Source organism: Embiotoca jacksoni, unplaced genomic scaffold (genome assembly GCF_022577435.1).
Source record: "Embiotoca jacksoni isolate LCO1_2020_lvr unplaced genomic scaffold, fEmbJac1.0.p SCAF_14, whole genome shotgun sequence".
Classification (NCBI taxonomy): Eukaryota; Metazoa; Chordata; class Actinopteri; family Embiotocidae; genus Embiotoca; species Embiotoca jacksoni.
The window spans coordinates 8,683,500-8,708,865 of record NW_027185274.1 but is presented as its reverse complement, the minus strand read 5'-3'; the positions used below and the strand labels follow the sequence as shown (position 1 = coordinate 8,708,865).

Genomic DNA, 25,366 nt, shown 5'->3' with positions numbered 1-25,366 from the left:
AATAGTCCAGCCTCAACTTTCTCATTTCCACGACTCTTCCCGCAGTGCAGTCACCACCAGCTCACTGTGAACACGGGTACTGCAGCACACGGCAAACTCCTGCAGCCTTTTGCTGGTTGATTTCAGAACAGACCACTCGGTCCATCAAGACTCACTTTAGAAGATACTGGAAATGTTTTCTGTTGTTAACAATAAGAAACAATTATTCTGTGTCAGAGAAAATCCATTAGGGTCAAAGTATTAAGTCAAGCTGAGAACAGTAGTCCAGGGAAAATGGGTTTATTACCGTTTCGTATTGCTTTTTTTTTTTCTTCTTTTCTTTTAACACCCACAAACATCTTATGCAATGTTAAATCTGAGGATAAGCTTTCTCTTGTTAGTGCGAGTCTGGAGTGGTGGGCAAAGATCCAGTGTTACGGCCAATAATGTTGTAAAACCCTGCAGAAACCTAAAGAGCAACAGTCCAGGTGACTCAAACAAATAGCTTTTGTCATTATCTCCATGGCAACTCACCTAAACCTGTCCACAGTGGATTCCCATGGAGAACGAGTGTGACACATAAAAAACATACTTTTAACTGATTGAAAACTTCAAAACAACAATGTCCAAAATGGTCAACCTGCTGCAACGTGGCAAAGCAATGAGAAATGAAAGTAATGATGAACAAATATGAGTCAAACAGTTACTTTATTTATGTTCAGGTAAAAACATGAACCTGATGCAGTAAATTATTGCAGATCTTAGAAACCAGCACATGAACGATTGGGCCAAGAGAGCATACAGTGGCGCCCTCCCCTGGCCACAGACTGCAGGTGCACACCACGGTTTGTTCCAAGCCAGCAGTGCAAAGAAAAAAAAAAAAAATAATAATAATAATAATCAACTACAGCAAGAAATAAAGACAATATAGAAAATTAAAAAAAAAAAAAAAAAAAAAAAAAAAAAAAAAAAAAAAAAAGGTAAAGCAGACATTCCCACCTCAAACAGGGTGTGAAACTGCATATATACTTTATTCCATAAATGAACTTGAAATGCTATCTGGCCATGAAACAATAAAATGAGGCCAGCCAAATTTTGTGCCCAGCTACATTATGTGTTGAGGGGTTGCTCAGAGCTTGGTCTACCAAGATAAACCCTACACATCAAGTAGGGCCCAACAGAAAGACACTAACTCTATCAAAATAAGAGCAAAAGAAAATTTACCTGATCAACACATTGGTTACAACTCTTCATTTGAGCTGAAGCTCTCTAGAATAGGGAGGCCAGAACACAATCTCAACTTGGGTAGGGGAAAAAGAAAAAAGATAATGAACTCGCCACTACCCGCATTCAACCAACTGCAACTCTCGTTTCCACAACTTGAAGCAAAGACACACGGGGTGGGGGGGAAGCCGAACCAAAATGCAACACACGAACTGGGGCCAATATAATACAGAACAAAATGCGAACAGACAAACTGAAGGGAGACATGAAAACAAAGAGCTATTCTATCAAATGTGTAGAATGAGCAAAGTCTGCAAATTTGTCTGTACAAATGATCTTTGGAGCTAAAGTAAACCTAGCTTGCTCAATGGACCCCCCCCCTCCCTCCCCTTCCTCCCCGACACCCAGTGACGTTGTCCACCACTCTGGAGAGGAGACATCCCTTTTTTTTTTTTAAATATCACATAGCAATGCAATTTAAAATGTCACCCAGATGTTTTCATCTTTTTAACATTACTCAACTACTGATATAAGTTTTACTCTCTCTTTTTTTTTTTTATATGTTAAGTTCTGAGTCATGGAACACCTTTCCACTTTTTCATTTTTTTATATTTTTTTTTTTTGAGAGACCGGGGCAGCAAATATATATTTAAAGTCTTAATTTTTCTGCAAGCTGCTTTCTCTAACAAGAAGGCTGTACACGTAGCCTTAATGTATGTGATTACAAAAAAACTAAGAAGGAAGTCATGATTTTCATCAGTCGCTGTAGAAGGCATTTGAATGTGAGATGTGGCGAGATCAGGAAAGGTGGAAAGACTGCTGGCCCTCGCGAGCCGCAATCAACAGTTTCTCTCGCATGATCTCTATGCTGGAGTAGTCAGGCAGCTTCAGGTAGTTGACGCAGGTCATGACTGAGGGGAGGAAGTCGTCCGGGTTCTCCGTTGACTCGAATGTCTTCCTCACAATCGTCAGAGGGGGATTCAGGCTCCGGAAACCTGACGGGACAAGCGCAACACCCGGGTGAGTGGGCAGCAAACGTACAGTACAAACATGTCCGAGCCTACTTGGCTACATTCCGGATATTGATCACCTCAATTATTTATTTCAACTTGTGAAAGGACTCACCTCCGACAGGCAGTCTTGGACTTCCTGTGACAAACTGCAGAAAGAGTCTCTGCTGCTCGGCATCGAAGCTGCTCAACACCTCAAACAGGAACCGAACTGCCCGGCTGAGGAAGCGTGGGATGAAATTAACATCAGACATATGGATTAACTTAAAAATCAAGAAGACATATTTTAATGGTACTCTATTCTAAAATTGTGAAAAACATAGTTCTAGTTTTGGACAAGGCTTTCTGTTTGTAGACTGAGGAAGTTACAAAATGTCCCGTTAGTGCCAGAAGTTACTAAATGTGGCATTTCTGATGATGGTTTGCCGTCATCAGCAAACTGTCATACTGTTTGCATAAAATAGCAAGGAATGCTGAGATTCACAGATTTAATCAGAAACTCTTGAGCCACGAAAACGACGGAAGCTTATGTAACTTTGGTATTTCGAGGCAGCTCTTTTCCGTTTGCGGTTCGTCAAGTGCGTCACAGTTTGTCCTCACCTGTCATGTGTGTATCCGTGGTCCGGTCGACAGCACTCCATCAGCGTCTTGACGTCCCACGTCTCGGATTTGCTGCCACACAGCAACTGGTCAAGCTACAGAAAATGGGAGAGATGACGAGCAATTTAAAACGAAGGAACAAAAAGTTTTGGTTTTATCAGTTTGTGAAAATGATTCATTCTTTAGGAACCAGGACAGAGTGAATGAATACAGATATGTCCAATAAAATAACCCGCAAGAACTCTTTAATTAAAACATTAAATGAGCTACTTCGAAACCAAGTAACCTTGTATGCAATGCCCCTTAATTAACACATTAACCAAACCCTTAAATATTGCTGAATGTTTGAGTACAAAACGATTAAAAAGGAAGATTAAAAAAAAAAGAGAATTAACGAGAGAAACTTCCTTACCTCCTCTGGATAGAAATACTGCAGGTGATGCAAGGGGAAGACCGACTCAAATCCTTCTCTAAATGACTCAAATTGTCTGGACACTCCTTCATTTAGAGTCCAGTACACCACCAGCTGAAGGGAGAAAGTGACAAAAAAAAACAAAAAAAGGTTAATACTTGGGAGAACAAGAATAACAGTAAGGAAAGGCAAGTATATTTGTATAGCACATTTCAACAAGGCAATCCATTAAAAGCATCAAAACATCAGGCAAAAGAAAAGGATATTTGAAAACAATTTAAGAATTGTAAGAAAAAGTATGAGAGAGCAAAAAAAAAAAAAAAAAAAAACTTGTATCGCATACCCTGAGGTATTCCTCCAGGTTGTAGATTGTGACCGGGACATCTTTGCCACCCTTTTTCAGCTCAATGTTTGGGAATCCTGGAAGGGTGAAGTCCAAACCCAGGTCCTCCACTGAGCAGCCGTTCATGTTCAGGCTCTCTAGAGCCTGCTGCAGGGTCTCCCTCGTCTGACGAGACACGGACACGCTCGGGTTAACAGATGAAGAAAAGGTGATGGAGAGCTGCTTTAAATGTGAACACGTGAACAAAAATGGGGCCTGAAGTGTGATCTAAAGGATCACTTTTAAGGAAAGCTGCCTTCATGAAACGAGGAAGACGACCAGGAGTGCGCGGGATCGCAGTCTGGTACCAGGGTGTTACGACAGAGCCTTCCTCTGCGCCGTGCGTTACCTGCGAGCGGTCCTGTTCCAGCCTCTTCTTCTGGCGGATTATATCCTCCAGGTGCTGGATGGACTTGGCCACGCTGGGATCAATGTTCACCAGGTCGTGGGAGCTTATGGACATCTCCTGCCTCAGCATCCACTTATAAAATGGTAGCCCTAGGGGGAGGTCCAGCTAGGAACGGGAGGAGGAAAGTGGTCAGCTGAGTCAGTTGAAAGAAAAACATATTGCTGCATAAATTCATTAAATAACATGCGATGGGTTTTTTAAAATGCTACAACGTGTGGTGGATGTCGACTTGGATCCAATAATCTGCAAATACGCGTTTCAAAAATGAACATATCTCTTTAAAAAAAATTAAACAAAAATGCATAAAAAAAACCATTCAAAACATATTCAACAACCATTTAACAGGCAGCATGATTTCAGCTTGTCCATTAAGATTACTCTAACACTGGCAGAAGAGCATTCTTAATTGCCAGTGGTCAGTCTATGAGTCTATTGACAAAGAGCAGAAAATAGAAGTCGTTACCAGTCTGAAGTCCATGATGGCTTTGGCCATCAGCTTCCCTAAGAAACGGAACTTCATTTTGATTTTGGCTATGTGCGCTGGTTTGGTTGTCCTGCCAAAGGGAACGGCAAACAGTCCTCTGGAGCTGAACATGTACTTCGTTCCCTCTTGGTTTCCTGTTGAAGAAGGAGGAAAGAAGGGTCAAATAAATGACTGCATACAGTATACTGTGACATTCATAAAAAAATAAAAATACAAAACACATTTCTTTCTTGTGTACAGTGCAGTCATATTTAGAAAATTGGCAAAATTGATTCATTTAATTACCAATGTCTACAAAAAGCAGTTGGCATCTAAACCCGGTGATCAGTGTGGGACAAAGAATACATCAATAGTGAATTTCCCTGCCTGTCATTATATTTTACGAGTGGGATCACAGTTAGAGGATATACGGTGGTACCTTTAGGATTGGCCAGAGTAACCTCTTCGCCTCTCCACAGGCCGAGATCAGCTCGCTGAAGCTCCTGAGACACCAGAGCATAGAACTCCAGAGTGGGTCCAAGACCTGTGCCCACCTGAGAGAAAAGAAAAAATGATGAGTCTCTTCTTCTTCGGGATATAATACAAGTCTGTTTTTTAAGTATTCAGGTAACAGAAACTAAAAAAAGGTACCTCATTCTCATACTGGATCTCCAGCATTGCCCTGGAGCTGCCAAGGTCCTGCATTACAGACTCTGCCTGTTTTAGGAGCTCGTCACGGTTTATCGTCCTCTGAAAACACACACACACACACAAAAGGGAATGACATAACCGACGCACACTATGATGTAACACGGTCAGCAGGTTGCAGGGCATGAAGGGCATAATTGGACAATTTCATTAGATGTGCCAACACGAGTACAGTAATCAAATGAGGGAACGCCATTCCCTGTTAAACACACGGCACCTTTTTCCTGTCGAGGCGTGGTGCAACCCTACTGTCCTGAGAATCTGATTGGTTGATCTCAGGGTTTGTGTCCAGCAGGCGTTGCATGGCTCTGTCGCGATCAAAGGCAGTTACATAGAATAACATCTGCCGGGTGTCAAAGGGGAAGAAGAAGGGGCTGCAGAGATGGAGAGAAAAATGGGTTGCGACAACCAATCCATATCACCCGAACGCATCCCCCCCCTCCCCCCTTCATCAATATTTGTTTCGTAGTCAAACCGGGTGTTACAGGTGAAAAGATCGTATTCCAGTTCCTCTTTTCATTCAGCGGTATGAAACTCTTACCAGGTCTTTCCAAGCTCGATGAGCCAAGTAGGGATGTTCCCCGTCATGATGACCAGCGGGTCTTGTAGCTGACGGTTGGCTTTGGCTGTCAGTTTACTGTTAATGAACTCGCTGGTAGGAATAATTTCCTTACACGCAGCATTCTACAAACCAATGAAAAACATTCACGTTAAATATTCATGTTACTTGTGCGTTTCATGTCACAAAAGTATGAACAGTACTACGCACACACTGGGACAGCTGGAGTCACTCAGTCTTTAAAGCAATATTAAAATGCACACTTGGGATTCCGTCAACAATTTAAAGTTTTGAATTCAAGGCAACAAAAAGCAACCTGGACAGAACCAACTGAGATACAGTCACTGTGCGAAGGAGACGTACATCATACAGGTAGAACCAGTATCTACTGATGGAGTGGAGGACCCTCAGCAGCAGGTTGACCTCTAAGGAAGGGTCATCAAAGGTTATGGTCTCTGGTGGCTCCGAAGTGAGGTATGTCTCTAAGGGATTGATGACGCTGGGACAGACACCATCTGGAAGCAATAACAATGAACAGCTTTAAAGGGAACCGACTGTACCGATTAAGAGTTGTGACAATCACACAGTAACGACAAGCTGTCAGATCCCAAGGCCTCACTCAGATGAGATATTCAAGGCTCTCACCATGCCACAGCTCATCCTGCTTCTTGGCGTTGCGAGGTGAGGTTTTGGTGGGAGCAGTCTGTGCTCGGCCTCTCTTTCCACCCACGGCGTCTTTGCTTCCGTCCTCGTCCTCTCTCACGGGCTTATACCTGTCAGGAGACAAGGCACAACATTTGGCCTCAGTACGCTTTTATGAGCGGGTTTGTTTAAAGTTTCCCATTTCAATAAAAAAGAAAAACCGCCATGAAATAAAAGTATTTTGAAAGGGAGCATTCTACAGTGCTGCAAGTCTCCGTGAAACAGCACCTGGATATTAAAGATGTGATCGTTCTAACTCTTTACCTCAGTGACTACTGAAATGTTGGGTTCCTCTCCACAATGTTGTTCTGTTGTAAGGACCTCGCTCTGTTAAGTGCTCCGAGATGACTTGTGTTTCGATTTGGGGAAATATAAACCATACCGAATTGAATTAACAAGGATGATACCGTTTTGCATATTCGCACATCCAAAGAAAAGAAACTGGTTAATGGATTTGCTAGAGACCAGGAGAGTAAAGAAATCACAGTTCAAGGTCTGGCTAAGACTCAAACAACCAAACCCGCCAAAAACGTTGCTCTTTTGTTTCAGAAGTCACAATTAAGGTTAAGAAAGATGCGGAAAAGAACATTTAGGAGGCCTTCTGCAAGAAAAATACAACACCCAGATGAGATTTAAAAAAACAAACAAACATTTTTACCATATTGTGTGTGTTTTGGTCCAGATGCCAGCTCGCCCAAGCGGGTTTGCCTCATCATCTGTCGACTCCCTTTCTTCTTCTGCTTGAAGGCTGTACTGCCGTACAGCCTGGTAGACTGTCATGTTGTATGGTAGCAGGTGGTCACCAATGTAGAACTGTAGTCTGTGACGCACGCTGCCAGAGTTCAGGAACTGTGCCGCCTGAGTAACCAAGAAGTGACATATGGTTTGTTAATAATCTTAAATGAAAGTTAGATTAGGGCGTATTTACAGAAGATCATGCACTTATTGTCAGTCGCTTTGGACAAAAGCGTCAGCTAAATGAAATGTAATGATAATCTGAATACAAATAAAAAGATTAGCCTTATTTGGAATTAATAGATTCACTCACCAGCGATTCATCTATTTCGTCATCTGAGCCGTCATCGTCACTGTCTTCGTCCTCTTCCCTGATTCGGCCGTATCCTGTAGAGACAAATTTACAAGTTAGCAATCCAACAAAGCAGCAAAATAACAATAAACATCTCAAAAGGAACAACTTTTGGCCACCTGGAAAATACAGAGGAAACATGAGGTGGTCTACAACCTCTCCAAAGCTGTGCAAACAGTCCCTCACCTCTGACAACAAGGTATCGCTCAATGGCTTGCACCAGGGCCAGCGGGTCAATCTTCACAGGGCCGCCTTTCCACTGTTTAACATTGGTGCAGTCTGGGTGTCTCTGCAGCTGACACTTGAGCTGATGTGTGTTGAAGAACTTCAGTGCTTGAGATCCCCTGCAGAGAGAAACTCATTAAATCAACAGAATGTGTACCAAACCGTGTGACTTCAAAATGATGAGATGTGTAATGTAGGTAAAGCCACAGACCTGCTGCCATTGCCGTTGCCACTGGGGAAGTCATGCACCTTGACAGGGAACTGCTCCATTTGGCTCAGACAGCTGTTCATCTTGTGCACCAGTGCCAGGTAAGGTGCGTTTCCTGTTGGGTCCAGACGACCTACAGGCTCCATTCCTGGGACCTGCAAACCACATAGAAGAGTATAAAATGAACCGGGACAATGTTTGCCAACAAGAGATGGCAAACATGGAGGAGGTCCAGTGTGTGTGCACATCTCCCAGCCGCGCAGAAAACTGTCCACAAACCTAAGACATATAAAACGGCGTATCACATTCAGAGTTTTTTTTATTTTTTTTTATTTATTCTGGCAGTCTAAATATTTTCTCACCGGACAGCCAGCGAACACGTGGAGGAACCTCTTGAGCCGTACGTCGCGACTCAGCAAATCCCTGTCTGCGCTGGAGGTCAGGTAGATCAGGAGCTGCTTCACCAGCCCACTGTGCTGGATCTCAAAGGACGACACATCAGATTCTGATACGATACTGGAGATCTCCACGAGGCACTCCATGCCACCGTCCACCTGGGAAACACATCATAAAAATGTCTTAGTCCCAGTGTGTACCATTATGTAATGTAGTCACCATGAGCTAAACAAATACGATTTCTAGAAGCCTTTATCCATCTTGCATCACCAGGATGATAGTAGTCGCTTTGTTTTTTTACCAGCTTTGTCAATTTTTAAAATTTTTACATTTTCTTCTTTAAATGACAACCTCTAAAACAGCAAGACATGTCCTTTAATTAGTTGGTAATTTTGTTACTTTAAGCTTACTGCTCAATACTGCATACGTTTTTCCACAAAGTGTATATTTACCTGCAGGTTGAGCTGCTCGGTTGCTGTGCAAAGTCTTTGGAGCACATTCAGCGCAGGGTTGCTGCCGTCAACATTTTCAGAGTTGAAGTAGCGCTCCACAAACTTACTTGCCTGTTCTTTGATCCAGGCCTTTATTTTGTCTCTATAAAATATCCAAAAATATACAAAATGTGCTGATTACATACAGTAGTCCACGCATTGGTCAGTGACCGATCATTCAGTATTAACACTGAAAATGAATTACAAGAAAAAGCGAGTAATTTAGATGACGGAGGAGTCTCGTCAGCGTACCTGTTATTTGAAATGGAGTCCTTGGGCGGTGCCCTTGCCAGGCCACTCACCCCCGCTGTGCGTGAGGGCTCCGAGTTGGCGTTGTTGGTCTGGGCACCCAGCTTCCCCCAGGTCTTGGGATTGAGACTGGCCAAGAAGGATGATTTGGGTGACTGGGTACTGGTAGGGCTTTTGGCTGCAAAGACGGTTAAGAGGGGAATATACCGAGTAAGAATTGAACCAAAACCACAAAATGCCATTTCAGTTCATGACCGCTCATCAATCATCAACAATTCACTCTGCCACAAAATACTGAACAGTGACAGTCAATGAAATACTCAGCACTACTAATGCAGGTATTAGCAGGCTGTTGAAATTGGAAGATATGCATCTATATAGTAATTTAATTATGTGGAAAAAAAAAGAAAAAAAAAACATGTAAAAGAAACTAAACAAAATAGTTACAACATTTTGCAACATATTTTGTGATGTCACTCCTTTGAGATGTGTTTTGGATAAAACATGGACCCGTGTTGGCCTTTTCCCAAACTGTTACTCTGCTGTATAGAAAGAATGAACTGTGCTTTAAAGCTGAAGAGGGACATATTGAACAAAACAGCTTGTGTGTTGATGTGTGTCCAAATGTGCCTAGTGGAGATCTTTAGACATAATATAAACAAGGACAGTAACACTTACCCTGATTGTCTACTTTATCATCATCTCTTGGGGGAGAGTATTTGGGTCTTCTGGGCCCTCTTTTAGGTAGTCGTTTCCTCTTGAGGACATCGCTTAACCGCCTTGGTGGAGGAGAAAATTATTTAGGTAATGCTCACAAGATGTAAAAAAAAAATGTTACGCCCTTCATTATATTGACAAATATACATGCATTAAAATACACTGATAGATATCGGCAGTCATGAATAGATGACTAAAACACACTACTATGTCTAGTGTGTGTAGACTTTCAGTTTCTGATAGAATTTGTGAAGGTAATAGTCAACAAAATTAGCGTAAACTGACTTGAGGTGATTCAACACGGTGCGATTTGTGTTTCTGAGCTGAATGTGGGTCTGTGCTCAAAATGTATTTTTAAAACGACTTCTTTAAACAGCCAAACCAAATCCACTCATGGCCTCAGACTCACCCCTGTGGGCTGAGGTCCAGTGAGTCGTCCATGCTGTGCTGGAAGCTGGGTGATCCCAGGTCAGGAGTTGCATTATTAGCAGAGGTGGTGGATGCAGTGCTGATGGTGGTAGTGCAGAGACTAGCGGTGCCACTCTGGCAAGCCTTCGGGGGACTGGTGACGAGAAAGCTCTCAGACTCTGCCAGGTTCTTCACCTGGTGCATTACACCTGGAAGACAAACAACAAAGAAAGGCATCAAAACAAAGCTTTAAAAAGACGACACTACTCAACAACTCTATGGCAGTTAGGCGAGAGTCCCCCTGGATCTGGCGGAGGATTGTGGCTTTTATAAGGCGGGCAAGGCAACAAAAACAAAATGCACAGGGAAGCACATGCAAAGAAAAACTGTTTCTGAACTGCAGGAAACAACTAGTCCAGTGGATGACGGTACGCTTTAGGTAGATAGCTACTTTAGAATATATTGTTAAACAAAACAAAACATCATCTTTTTTTGGTGAATTTTGACAACTAACGCTTATATCATTTGCATGGGGAGGGATGTTGCTTTTAGCCCTTCCATTTCCCAGAAAGATGATTCAATACAAAAAGTGACAGGATTATATCAACTGTGCAATACTTATTCCACTAAAGAGCATCTTTATCATGCATCTCAGAAGATGCTCAGATTAACACGGATTTCTATCAATGCGGGCCATCTACTCTAGCGAGCAGACCGTTGCACGAGTTTTACAGGCTTTATACACTACCTTCTCTTCTGAAATAGACACTGAAGACATCAGGCAGCTTCTGCATAAGGATCTCAGCCATCTGCAGAGAACCCACTACAATCTTCAGGTCCTGGCTGGATAGCATGGAGGCGATGTGACTGTAAAGAGACAAAAGCCGTTAACTTTTAACTCCAAGACTGATGCCAGTAATGCCTTTTTTCTTTCAAATACTGGAAGTTTTATAAGGAGATCATCAACCTCCTCAAAACCTTCTGATCCTGCTTAACGGCAGTGTGACAAGCAGCCAACAACTCGGGCAGTGTTACCTGGACACGGCATGGTTCCTCAGCACATCCTTTAGCAGCTCTGCATCAGCAAAGTAGATGATCCTGAGGATGGCTCTAAGGCACTTGTGTCTGACAGCAGGGCCAGCCGATGAGCTGTACACCTCATACAAGACCCCAAACAGAGTTTTGATAAAGCACTTTGCCAGTTCAGGATCCTCCTTCATCAACTGGGCTCGTGCATCTTCCCGGCGGACCTCTTGGTGACCGCCTGGAGACGGACATTGAACGGGTAAGGTTTATTTCTTCAACCACACTGGAACTTTGGCAGCTCAGCTGCCTCTTTATAGAGAACTTGTGGCAATGCACATTTGATAAACACGTGTATACAACTGGAAAAGACATGTCTTCATGCATGCTCAATAATTAAGGCAGAAAATCCCATAAAGTTTCAAGCAGTTCATGTGGACCTAAAGTGGAAAAGAAACTGCATCTTGCTGCTGACTGCTTCATCTCCGATAACATCAACTTATCCAAGTGTGAGAAATGGGCAAATAGCAAGAAGCTATGTGACTTCAGTCTACTAACTTGCACTCATTAATTGCATAACAGTTAACCTTATTGTCGAATAACTACAAAATACTGTCATTGACATAATAATGATAATTGGCATTATCTTGCCATCATATTGTGTCACAGTTATATAACTGCCACCCTCCTCAGAGAAACAAGCAAAAAAACCACAAAAAAAAAACAATCAGAGTCACTATTTAGGAGCTCAAAAGAACTTTCCACTCAAAGCTGAAGAAACAGGTCAACCCAGCTGGTGTTTCTGCTTCTTCGTATACAAAATACAACCTACACAAAAATATAATTTGTGAAGAACTGTATTACCTGTGTTGGGGTTGGCGAGAGGATTGGGCTTCCTCTGGATACCACGTGCTGTTCCTGTGTCTTCATTGATCTGCTGCATAGAGTTGAAGTCAATTGTGTACACGCGGCCCAGGGTCGACAAGCTGATCTCATCTTCCCCGTTCTGGTGCGCTGTCTGCAAGGCAAGATGATCCCCAAATACATTCAATGCCAGTATCACACATAGAGAAGCCCCACATAATTGTAAGTGTGAATACATATGCTGGTGCCAACAGACTGTAAAGAGCCTGAATGTAGTCAAGTGACATCAATCCATTTATCATCCTACAAATAGTTGACCAGTAGTGTAACCGAGGCCCAGTAAGACGGATCAAAAGGAATTCTAATATTTCAACATTGACCGAAACTAACACTAAAACACATTACAATACGGTAACAAGGACGGTCATTTCTACCTCAATAATGCGGCTGTCAATGCGGTTGTAAGGATGCCAGAGTCCTCGGTCATCCCTCCACTGCCAGATCGCTCCCTCGGTTGTCTGGGCACTTCCCTTCTTCAGCATTACATCAACTGCAAAGATGCCCTCTCTGGGCAGGCAGGGCATCAGCTCACTGTAAGAAAGAATACAAAAGTTTCATAAAAGGTACAAAATTCTGTTTAATCCCCTCAAATGACTTAGAGACGACATGTTTTATTTACAGACTTTGCTTTCTTTTGATTTGGCATTGAACCTACAATAGAGCAAAGTGAAACGGAAATTGACTGATCAATTGTGAACTGATTATTGTGGCTAAATGATCTCGTGTCTGGGGTTCAAGGTCTGGGACAAGCAGGAATAACTGGAACAGTTGTAGGCCACACTGACATGAGGCCCACACTTTCTGTAAATTGTGCAGTGGACAGAATATTTGCTAGGCTCCCATAGCTTGTCATAAAATCAGTTGTCGTATTTCCCAAACCAGATGACACGTTTTCTTTCAGGCTGCCTAAAAATGCCATTTTCACCATACTATCCAGTGTGATCTTAGCAAATAGATGTTACCATATGAGGGAGGTCAGTTCATAGAGTTCCTGGGGGCTCCGGGGGTACCAGTTCAATCTGCTCCTGGCAGCTGCCGTTTGATGCTCCACACAAGAGGAAACGCAGAGTTTCGGCTATGTCTGTTGAGCAAAAATATCACAGAAGACAGTTCAGTTGTTAGTTTCCCTGTTGCCCACTTAGCACTGATGCTAAAAGTCAGTTAGGCCTGTATTCAAACCAAAAGTTCAGAAGCAGTTGAAGAAATGTGAGTTAATGAAGAGACACGAGTTCCAAGATTTGTCTGAACTTAAAAATGGTTTGTGATGATCTCTAGCATGTCTCCACATATTCACAGTAATACACGGTTGATAGAAGTTGTTCGCAAGAGACAAGCTCCCGTTTATAGTGTCACATCTGTCAGCCGTGTTGGATAAGCTCTTAAATTCACCATACAATGAGAAACAACAGTTCCCAGCAGTTTAAATGTACTGCTTTAATGATGATGGCCAGGAAACTTGTCAAGACAACTATCAGTCTATAAATAAAAGCTAATTTCTTGAAGCGGAAAAAAAAAAAAAAAAAAAGTGGTTGTTCTTTCTAAGAATTTGACCGAGGACATTTTGCCTTAATTCAAAAATTAAAGAAATGGAATCAGACTTGTATCCCTTGCTACTAGACACTTATTGTACACCTTATATTTTGGAGGGAAAAAAAACAAACACTCAAAAGTTATCAAGTATAAATCAAGTTTTAGTATTTAAACCATTTAGTAAGAACAACACCTTGTGCGGTACTGTATTTACGTACCGCACAAGGTGTTGTTGACCCACAGTGGGACTCATTGGAGTGTGTGTGCGAGGGTTACTCACTCTGCTTCATAAGCTGGACTGCCAGGCAAGGGCAGTTGGAGCACATGAGCGAAAACATGCGCACGACCATGATGAACATCCCCGAGCTGAGCACAGGCGGCGTCACGACCAGCAGCTGCTGAATGTTGGTCAACAGGTCCCGCGAGGCCACCTCCTGTAACAGGTTCTGTATATTTGAACACATGTATGCACATTATTTGAGGTGCTAGAGTGTATATAGAGGTGTAGAAATATCAAATATGATGATGCCTTTTCTGGGGTACAGACCTCTTCATGTTGAAAGTTGTCTACCAGTCTGGCGAAACAGAGACAAGTGCTTTCGACAGACTTTTTATCCTGCGACACAGAAAAGTGAATACAGTCATCAGCGTGTGAGTATGAATTCTTTGAATAGTTATCAGTCAAACAAATTAAGTTAAATGGTATTTTAAGCACCAACGTAAGGGAGGTATGACACAGAAGATAAAACCTGAATATATCCAAGATGTTGGCTGGTGAACACATGGAAATGAATATGAATGTGTTATTTGGCATAAATATTTACCAATATTGCATGACTACTATCACTTTAGTTTTATTCAAGTCACATCCAGCTGGATGTTCTCCCATTTTGTTCCCCGTGTATTTATTTTCAACTTCATTTCTGGGATGTGAAACTTGCTCCACAGGAACACAACTAAGTACAGCTTTACTTCTGCTGTAACGTTGCTACATCGGACAGTTTCATCATTGTCTGACATGGTGAAAACATACCTGGTGTGTGAGTCTCTGAGTCAACAGTGGCAGAGAATCAGCGACAAAGTGGAACTCATCTGGAGTAATGCTCTGGCAGCAGTTAGCTGCAATGGCCAAGGCATTCCTCTGAGCATTGATGCTGAAGAACTCCAGATAGAGGAGGCAGTCAGCAAGCCCACCCTGTGAGATGACATGTTAACATTAATATGGTGTATAACCGTGGCGAGCGGAGAGGGGACAATTTAAAAGGTACAACAAAAAGACACAATGCAACACTCACAGCCTGCAAAATGGCTTTGCTGTGTCGCCGTGACAACATCTCCAAGGCAGTCAGTGCCTGCTCTGCTACGTCAATAAACTGGATCACCTGAAGCTGCATACAAGAAGGTGGAGCACGGCATTAGCATATCAAAAGGCCACCAGTGTGAAATAACACGAGGTTTGGGATGGTTAGACTGCAGTTTTTTTTTACCTTCTCCAGGAAGACAGGAATAGCATCGACCACCACAGCAGAGGATCGAGGGAGAGCCTCCATCATGTAAGTGAGTGCACGTGACGCATGATTCATCTGTGTGCGTAGAGCGCAGGCATATACATAAAAATCAGTTGCATCACAAAAAAACTGAATGAGCTAAAAGCTCAAACAAAAGCCAACTACATTTACAGCTCTAAAAGTTCATCATACTCACAATATCAAAGTTATGCTCCATTTGTAACAGTGTAATCTGTGAAAGAAAGTTGAGAATATTGACATTCATCAGACAAGTCGTAACTCCGACATGACACAGGTTAAAAAAAAAAAAAAAATGTTTTTCACATTGCTATTACAGAAAGCAATGTGGATGGTATTTTCCACAGCAAATTCATGTGTTGGTGAGGCACAGCTGCCAAAAACACAGGACAGCCGAGTGCCACATCTGCAGCATGGATAGCTTGGTCTCCAAACGAACTTACCAGAGCGGGCACCACACTCTTGACGGGAAATCCACCGAGTGTTTCCTCATTGCCCATCACCAACAGCTGGCACATCTCAATCGCAGCTTGGAGCTGTTGGGACTCGTCACCTGTGGCCTGCAGGCCCTGCAGTAGCTGCTGAGCCTTGGAACCTGAAAATAGGAGCGGGGGTTTTATTCAACTAATATTTAGAGCTTACCAAAAATAATGACGTGAGTGGAAGAAGACTGTACTCACTGGCTCCACTGCCTATGGTCCTGTGAAACAGTTGTGACATGCGGGGTCCTAGGGGCCCAAAAAGATGTGGCGGGAGACCTCTGGCCTCCAATAGGGCTATAGGGAACACAAAGAGCAAGGCTTAGAAGCAGCTAAGTATAAAAGGCCAAATATTGAGTTTTAGTTCCGATCAAATGGGGTTTTAATGTACCTTGAAGCCTTCCCATTTCAGAATCATCCGATTCACTCTCTCCAGAGGTGGTCATACCCACTGCTCCAGCAACTGAGCTTGAAGCTGGACACGGGAACAATATCAAAATAAATTTGACATTGAAAAGGTAAAGAAAGAAAACAGTCTAATGAAAAAAGCCAGACAATGTTTCAGATTCATGGAAATTCCTGATCACCCAAAAGTTGAACTTCCCATAGGAAAAAAAAAAAAACAGTTGGGCTCTGCCCACTTTGTCAGTGTCATACACTGTATAATGCATTTGTCTGTCTGTTCACCTACATTGTCTTTAAGGCTCCTGATGAGTCAAACTGCAGGGGGCAGGCCAACTTGGAGCACCTGCACCCAGTGCTCCCAGAGGCTATAAATGCCTCATCATTCAGCATGGCTCTTTCTCTCAGCCAGCTGCCACACCTGTTTTAATACTTTACAACAATGCACAACTGTTTATGCACCAGTATACTACTGCTTCCACTGACGTTCACACCTCATATCCAACTTTATTTCCGTCATTTTTCAGTTGCAATAAATATTCTTAATTTGGTCAAATTTCCGTGTCCGTTCCTGTCTTGGCCTTGAATCGAACAATATCAATTTGCCGTTCTAGGTACCTGAAGCCCCTTGTGACGCCTCATCGGTACGAGCGGCTGATGAGTTGGCCCCATCTTGGTTGTTGTCGGAGTCGGCCATTTTCTCCTGTCGGCGCGCGTCGGCTGCCCCGCGCTTTCCCAGGCCTGAGCCCCGCCGACTGATACGAGTACAAAGAGTAGAGTACCCACAAAGTGCAGCACATTCACTGTTGTCACAATTAATACACAGAACATACACATATACACATCCGTGTTTCTGTTTTAACAAATGCTTCGCATCAGTGGGAAGAACCTTTCAAGGTTTAAGATGTTGAACAAACTGCCCACTAAACCAGCCGCACACCGTCACGACAGCTGGGGTTGATCTTTGCTCAAATAGCGGACATTACAGGTGCTGAATAATAAAATAAACCGTGTTTCTCATTTGTAGTTCCCACTCGCTGATGTCCACAAATCCCAAAACTAAAAGATTCCCAAACTTGGTATTTCATTTTTTTTTTTTTTAAGGCATGAATACTGTCACAACAATCTCCACCCAGTTTTCAATGTGATTTTGTACCTGGTGCTGGCACAGGAGCCCGTGGTCTTCTGGCGTGTGCTCCGCCGAAAGCTGGGGAGCTCTGCTGGAGGAGACTCGCTGCGCTTCTTGGTGGATTTCCTCAAACCTGAGGAAAAAAAAAAAAGAAAAAAAAGTGACCCGAGTACAACTTGCTGGACTGGACAGCAACACCTCAATAAAATGGAAAACACAATGGGTGATATTTGTGTTGACTTGCAGGTGATATGATAAACAATTTTCACTTCATCACTATAATAAGCATCAACCACAAGATTCACTGAATATTTGAAAACAATTATTAAACAAAATAGCATCATCTAAACAATAGATAGATAGTTACTTTATTAATCCCCCAAGGGGAAATTCTTTAATAGAGCCGACACTTATTTTTCATGTGTACCTCTCTAAGTTCCCGGGAAAAAAACCACAAGGGGAAAAAAAAAAAAAATCTTTGACCGCATGCGCAATATATAATAATTGCAAAAACCTATTGTAAGCTCAAATTATATTATGGAGACACTTTACCAGGTGAAGGGCAGCTTTTCCCCCCACTGCTCCCTCCCTTTCTCCTCGGTATCCGGGTCTATTTCTCTGATCGAGGGTTACAACTCATTACTCGTTGGACCTCAAACATTCAATACTGATGGGCGTTATCAGAGAAACTCATCGATTCACCGATAGGACTGGAAATCGCAGCACCACCCACACCCACACCCACACCCCCACGCCGCAGCTGTGCAGCACGGGAGAGGTAACGCACACACCACACGGGCAGTCTGTCCCACGTGTGAAAATCATGATCAATATAACTGTTAGAGCAAAGAGTGATGCTGAGCACTGCTTAGTATAACTTTTCAATACAGTAAAGGCTCTGGTGTTGCCTGCTTAAGAGTCCTGAGCCACCGACCAGGATGGGTATTAATAGTAACACAACCATGGCCCTGTGACAGCACAACCTTCATGCTAGATCTATGACTCACAATTCAGTGGTACCAAAATAAACATTAAAAAAAAAAAAAAAAAAAAAAAAAGTTAAGACCAAATGAATTGAACATACAAGAACAATGATTTTTTTTTTTTTGAATTCGTTTGACCTTGTCTTTGTGGCCCAGTCGGTATCGAGTTTATATCTGATCAAAGAGCAAGTTCAGACAAACATTTCAGCAAATGTTTCCCAAAGATTTGAAAAAAAATAAAAAATAAGTAACTCGATGCAATCACCCATCTTTCCTTTTGTGTGGGCTGCACCAACACGGCTGCTTTAACACGATCAAAATAGCATTTTGCAATGGAAAGTCATACAGTATTAGCGGATTTAATGCAACAGCATTGCACATGCGTACTCACCATTACAGCTGAAAGCGACACATTCTGTGTGTTAAATTGTAGAAGCTCCCAAAGGACAGTATTGTAAGAGTGATGAGGTCCTTTCCTTTAGACAGAAGCTGCTTATAAGTCCTTCCCCTGCCCTCAAACATATCTCTGGTCAGCTGGTGGGCCGACACGCCAAAGCCAACTTGGGAGGGGTCTCTCCATTTAGGCCTGGGCCCATGGCACAGAGCCCTCAGATACTATTCTTTCACCCACCAATAACAACCTGACCCCTCACTGACCTGAGCGGCTGCCACTCAATCCTCCGTACTCAACAACTTTCTCCTGCAATATATTTGTGAAAATGACCTATTGTCCTACATCTACCTCCTCATTACACTTGGAACGGGTTTCAAACCTTAGTACTTCAGAAGTATAGGCCCGTAACAATTATTATATAACTACCCGATCAAGATTATTAAAAGTTGACCACACACATTCAACACAATCATCTGAATTATTTCCATTGATATGTATTAAAATAGAACCATTAGACAAAAAGAAATGTCGTATTTCATCACTATTTCCACAGTTTTTTTTGTTTACAGTTTTAGCTTTAATGACATCATCATCTGCTGGTGTTTGATAGTGTATCAGCCAAGAACCACAGAACAATGTTAACTGTGATTATTGGTAACCGTCTTTGTCAGTAAATCTTTCTGTATTTCAGTTATAGTTTTGGTTTATCTAAAGTTCTTATTTATATCATATCTGTCTGCCCTGTGCAATTATTGTTTATAAAGCCTAAAAAGAAATAAGAAATATAATTTAGTTCGATGCAAATAAATTTCTCTCTTCTTTATAGGTTGTATGGGTATTATTAAGCTGTGATTATACTTGTACTATAATAGTGGCATAAAATGAACAGAAAGTGATGATTAAATCCATATTTGCAATTTTAGTATAAGTAATTGCCAACTAAAGTTTCATGACTGTGACAACCCTACTTTTGTCTGTCTATATATATATATAGAGAGAGAGAGAGAGAGAGATGTATATATAGATATATCCATCTAGCTATCTATCTAGACACACACACACACACACACACACACACACACACACACACACACACACACACACACACACACACACACACACACACACACACACCACATTGTGCAAATAAATGTGTCACATAAACTTGAACTTATTCTGAATGACATAATTTGTTTCATTCTGTGGAAAGATCTCTGGCAGAGGTATCCGGCCCGGTTGAGCTGCAGACTAGTTTAGTTCCAATGCAGTCGGGTAAAAGAGCCAGACTGCTATTTCTGTCCCGTTTTAAGTTATGACAGATATATTGCTTTTTAACAACATTGTTGCTATTATGTGGTTTGTGCACCAGAGAGAACTTTAAAAAAAAAATGTAAGGACAGTTATATTTTTATGTTAAAACAAAAATTAGAAGTTACTTGTTTTTTTTTGTTTTGTTTGTTTTTTAACTAGCTTTTCTAATTAGGCAGTTACAGAAAAAAAAATCCCTTTCCAAACTCAAAGATAATTAAAAATGAATGCAGTGCTAAATTGAAAATTTTGCAACTAGAATAATCCAGAATTATTATTAAATTATTAAACACCAGAATACATTTTAATGTGATCAAGATGCCACTTTAAAACCTCTGGACAACATCAGATAAACCAAACTGTGCTGCTATCATACGATAACTCAGAATTCTGCATTCATTGTTTTCATGAGTACGGTCAAGACACCAGACTACATGAATACCACCATAAAGACTATTTCACTAAAAGTCTACAGTGAGTCAACCATACCTGCGAAATCCTTCTTTTGCCCCACACTAAGGATTGAGCGACCAGCAGTATTTATGTATTTAGCTACTCTCCAGTTTCAGGCTACTGGTACTTAGGTCTGAAATCTGAGCCAGTTCACCAGCCCCATGAAGCCCACACTCGCCACATGTGAACAAGATAAAGACACAAACTCATGCTTGATCGAATGTTCAAGTGGCACCAACTGTATTTGTACCTGATACGAGTCACACGGATGTTTGGATAAAGGCTTAGTGAAAAAATTTTTTTATCCGCAAGTAATTACACTTTTTTTTGTTTTTGTTTATTTAATTTGATCAGAATCTGAGCATTTTTCTGGATGGCTTTCTTCTGCGGTGTATGTGTGCTGTAACATGCCTCGACGGGGCAGCAGGTACGTTTGATCCCAGCGGTTTAGAGTGAGGTTTGGTAACCTATGCTGTAATACTGCTTGGATCACAGGATGTGTGACATTTAATCCTGGAGATGTAACCTTCATCCAAGCACACGAGAATAATGTGCTGACCCTCTACAAGCCAATCATAACCCTGTTTAAAACACGTCGTGCATTTCAAACAATTACAAAACCGCTAATGCGACAAATTGAAACGTCCCTTCGCCTGAACTGAATATATGAACTCAAACATGAAACCCAAATATTTCTGAAATATAAATAAATGGCACATGAATGTTTCAGCTCAGATTGAATTAAGAACAACATGTCTGCAATGAATAGAGAGGATCCATACACGGGTAACGTAACTCACTTGCTAGTTTAGCTTGTATTCCAGATGGCCCAGGTTTGGAGGTCTCAGTTTTGGAGGATCCGGGCAAGGACAGTTTGGGTTTTGGCAGGTTGACTTTGGGGTTAAAGCGTGCTGCCCACTCAAACTTTGAAGAGCTGGCAGTTTTGGCCTGCTCCTTGTCCCGTGTACTACGGCGTGGGGAGGGACTAGACGCTGAGCGAGAGCGACGTGCCTTGGTCTGATCTTTTCCTTGTTTGACTCGGGCGCCCTGCGTGGTGGCGCTGTTAGTGCCTGTGGTGGAAGAAGAAGAGGAGGTGGAGGCAGAGGAAGAGGAGTCTGTCACGTTGCTACACCCAGCTTTGGCTGAGGCGGCCGATTTAGACGCCAGCTTGGTGGGTTTTGCAGTTCTGCTCTCGGTACGATTGGAGAGGGACCCAGCGGTGCTACTTAGACCGGGGAGAGAGTCTGCTTTCTTCCGTTTCTGGATTGGTGAGGCCCCAGTGGCCGCACTCTTCTTACTCTGACCTCGACCTGACGATGCAGGTGGTTCTGAGGGAAGTGATCTCTTCTTGGACTTAGCTGGGCCTTTCTTGGTCTCCGAGGTATTGTCTCCAGGTGGTGTGAGCGATTTGGGCTTCTTGGCAGGGGTCGGTCCAAAGCTACTAATTTGGTCAGGAGCTTCGCTTCGCTTCAGCCCTCGGGTGCCTTCACTCTTTGACTGGTGGCCTGGTCGCTCTTGTTCAGATGTTCCTGCAGCCTCCGGGTCGTCTTGCAACACAAATGAAGCCACTGACAGAGTAAGACCGCTTCTGTTGGGGAGCAAAACAAAAAACAAAACTACATCTGAGTGGATTACTGAGATGGGAAAAGTAATGAAAAACAATGCCACAGGTCCAAATGTGTACAAAATACATGGCATTAATGGATCAAATACAAACTCTATTTACAAACAAACACACACTGAGCACCAAGTAGAAAATAGGGGTACCTTCTTGAGCTGTGCCCTCTGGACTGGCCAGTGGCAGAGCTGGCTGTGGCTTTGGGAGCCTTAGAATTAGGTCTTCTACTTTCAGGTGGGGAATTTGCTTTATGTTTGACTTGCTCTGACTGCAACCTGTACGGTTGGAAATTAAAGCGCAAGGAACAGTGTGGGTTTCAGTACTCAAACCACATAAAAGAGACTTGATCAAGCCGCAAATCGTTTTGCCTGACATCATCGGCATATCATTAACACTTCTGGAGTAGCATGAAAAACAGCTAAAACAGAGTTAATCACCATTGGACTATGACAAAAGAACATAAAGTAAGCTCATCTTTTGATGAAAGAGACCAATACAATTATTCAATTTTAAGTTAAAAAAAAAAATCATTTCAACTCACTTTAAAACACCACCCATGAACCATGAAGTAAAACCCACCCACCCTCTACTAAAACATCCCTTATGTAATGCTCCCTTCATCAAAGGCCCAACTAATTTTCCCCACACACCATCATTTTTCCCTGACACAGAAGTATATTTGAACTAAAGCTGGTCAATGTGCAGGTCGACTCACCTTCCCGTAACTGTGTGGTCTTGTGGCTGGGCCGCAGCAGTGTTCCTCTGTGAACGGCGCAGTGACCCCCCTGGATTGGAATTAGGCCGGTTGGACATTGGCACCTCTCTCCTGAAGGGACATACCCTTTCTAGACACTACCATTCACTGTAATCAAAAGAGAAGGAAACCACATAAGAATATTGACAAAATGTAATAGTGAGCCTTATATCTACAACCAGTGGGTTGTTCACAGTTTGAAATAGGTTGCTCTGCTGGTGGTGACAGAAAACGACCAACCAATACTATTTCTGATACTTAGGTTTGCTGGAAAGAACACATGCAAGTAACCTGGGAACTCAAAGTTAATACAATCAAAAGCAATGAGCTTGGACTTGAAATGATTTAATAAACCAGACTAGATTTCTATGGTCAACCGTTTTATTGAATCAATAAAACATAAAAACACCAACAAGCACAAAGCTCAGTTTGTTTTCAGCACCCTCACACTTCCTATTTTGCAAGCAGTCTAATAATATCAGTCACAACACTACTTTCCTTATGTGAACCACTTATCAGTAAACCATCTGTATCAAATTGTTAAATAATTGATTTAAGAGACAGATTGTCCAATCCTGTAAAGCTACGCCCAAGTATGCTTGTGAAATATAAAGAAATAAAAAAAAATATTTCTTTATAATATGAATAAAACAGCCCAAGATTCCCATGAGTATTAATGAGCAAGGTCGCAGACAAACCTAAATAAACATGCCATGGTTCAGACTGCAAGCCAAACAGATCCCAACAAACAAGATCATTTTCAAAGTGTCAAACTCCTTTTAACATTAACAGCAGCTCATTTTCTTTAAAAGGGTCACAACATTTAGATGCCAGAGCAATAGAGCTTCCCGGGGTACAGTGCATTAAACCATTTGAAATCAGGACGCCAACTAAACATATTTGACATATAAAGAAGTGCAATTCTTATGTAAACCCTTTTGAGTCACTGACATGAGGGTACTGACAAGAGGAGTGATTGATATGGTTCAAACAGCAGGACGATTGTATCATTTAATAGACAAAAGACCGGCCGCATCACAAACCAAAATACTTTTTTTTTTTTGCCATCTGGAAAAGAGCAATGATCAAATTATCCAATTGAGTTAAGAGTTTACGCCATGATATCATGGATATTGATCATAAAAATACGCCACACTTGCCAAGCTCACAGGGCCATGTTAGGCCTGCACTGACAGTGCATCCTAGTCTTTGTTATTCGTCCAGTCTTGACAACTGCTGCACCACGCTCGGGCATAATGTGATTAATAGTTAAGCCCAGCAAATGATCCGCCGCTTAAAACAGCCGCCGGTGATCACGTTTCTTCTCCTACACCACCGGAGGGGAGGGGAAAAAAAAAGAAAAAAAGCACGAGTGTCCAATTTTTGTTGTATACCCCTGATTTACAGAGGCCTGTATTTCTGACGTAGTTGTCTACCACCGCCGACTAACGTTAGCATGTTTAGCCACTCGTATCCTAGCCAGTCCCACAGATTTGGACAGAAGCTCAGGATCCCCGTGGATCCAAACAAAAAAACAACAACCCCACGTCTCAAAAGCAAAACTACATTATTGTATATAACGATACGAAAGAAAAAAAAGAAAAAAAAAGACGAAAAAAAAGGCCATTAATCGCCCACCAGAGACTAGTTCAAGTTACGTTAGCTAGCGTAGCAGTGGTGACATGGAAATGCGTAGTTGGCGTACCGGTGTGTCAACCTGACAAACACCCGAGACGAGCAGCTACCTCGGTTGTACCCCGTTTAAAGAAACGGATAAATCCCGACTAAAAGGGACGAAGAGGCCCCTCCATCCTCCTCCTCCCTCCCTCCCTCCTTCTCCTCCTCGGGTGGCAAATAATAACGATTACGTTAATTTAAGATGAACCGCACGTCGAAAATGGCAGACATCGACCGAAACGTCTTCGGAGAGGAGGTTTCACGATAATAAAACCAGCAGGCGACGAAGTGAACCGACGCAGAGCCGACTTGGTTTTCTGACTCACTGGTTGTCTGTCTGTCTGTCTGTCTGTCTGACCACCGAGTTTAGAGAAAATACACGAGCATGTTCCTCCCGTGAGTCACCTCACCTCCTGTTTGGTGATCAGATCCCCCCAGAAAAGAGAGAAAACACACACACACACACACACAACTGTCAGGTGGGCCGGTACCGACGCAGATCCGGCGGCCGGTCTCGGCTACTGTCGAGGCCGGTGTTGTGTCCATAAAGTCCGGCTGACTCCTGCTAGCCAGCTCGGAGGACCACCGATGTTTTGTAAGCTGACTTTAGGCCTCTCTCTCTCTCTCTCTCTCTCTCTCTCTTAGCTCCACGTTAGCCGGACTAAAACACTTAAACACTAAAACACTCCTCGCGACTCGACCGCCGACAAACAAACAAACAAAAACAACAACAACACGTAAACAAAAGCGCACGGTTCGCGTCGAGAGTCGGAACCAAACGTTAAACCCTCAAAACACACGAACCGGTTCCTCGTTCAGGATCGACGACGAGCACCGAGAGGCTTTTTAAACGACTAGCACGCCGCCGCTAGCTCGGTTATTTAAGACGCTTCTCCCAATGACCTCACTGACTCACAACACCTGGCTTGTCCACCGT

General features: G+C 42.6%; 1 protein-coding gene across 1 annotated transcript; it reads right to left on the bottom strand.

Moving 5' to 3' along the window:
* Nucleotides 1-668: 668 nt before the first annotated feature.
* Nucleotides 669-25,168, bottom strand: trip12 (thyroid hormone receptor interactor 12). Its single transcript, XM_069147843.1, is given in 43 exon segments — nt 669-2,198; nt 2,329-2,432; nt 2,814-2,908; nt 3,226-3,339; nt 3,569-3,733; nt 3,957-4,121; nt 4,480-4,634; nt 4,919-5,033; nt 5,131-5,229; nt 5,405-5,561; nt 5,729-5,871; nt 6,110-6,261; nt 6,392-6,519; nt 7,107-7,306; nt 7,497-7,570; nt 7,722-7,879; nt 7,972-8,123; nt 8,331-8,522; nt 8,817-8,958; nt 9,108-9,282; nt 9,783-9,883; nt 10,231-10,438; nt 10,978-11,096; nt 11,265-11,493; nt 12,117-12,270; nt 12,551-12,707; nt 13,139-13,182; nt 13,184-13,257; nt 13,987-14,152; nt 14,254-14,322; nt 14,740-14,901; nt 15,002-15,094; nt 15,194-15,289; nt 15,411-15,446; nt 15,676-15,827; nt 15,913-16,008; nt 16,103-16,186; nt 16,732-16,868; nt 17,270-17,375; nt 21,181-21,968; nt 22,148-22,273; nt 22,714-22,860; nt 24,840-25,168. Coding segments are annotated over 42 exon segments (6,177 nt in total). The 5' UTR covers nt 22,812-22,860; nt 24,840-25,168; the 3' UTR covers nt 669-2,001.
* Between the last annotated feature and the right edge of the window lie 198 nt (nt 25,169-25,366).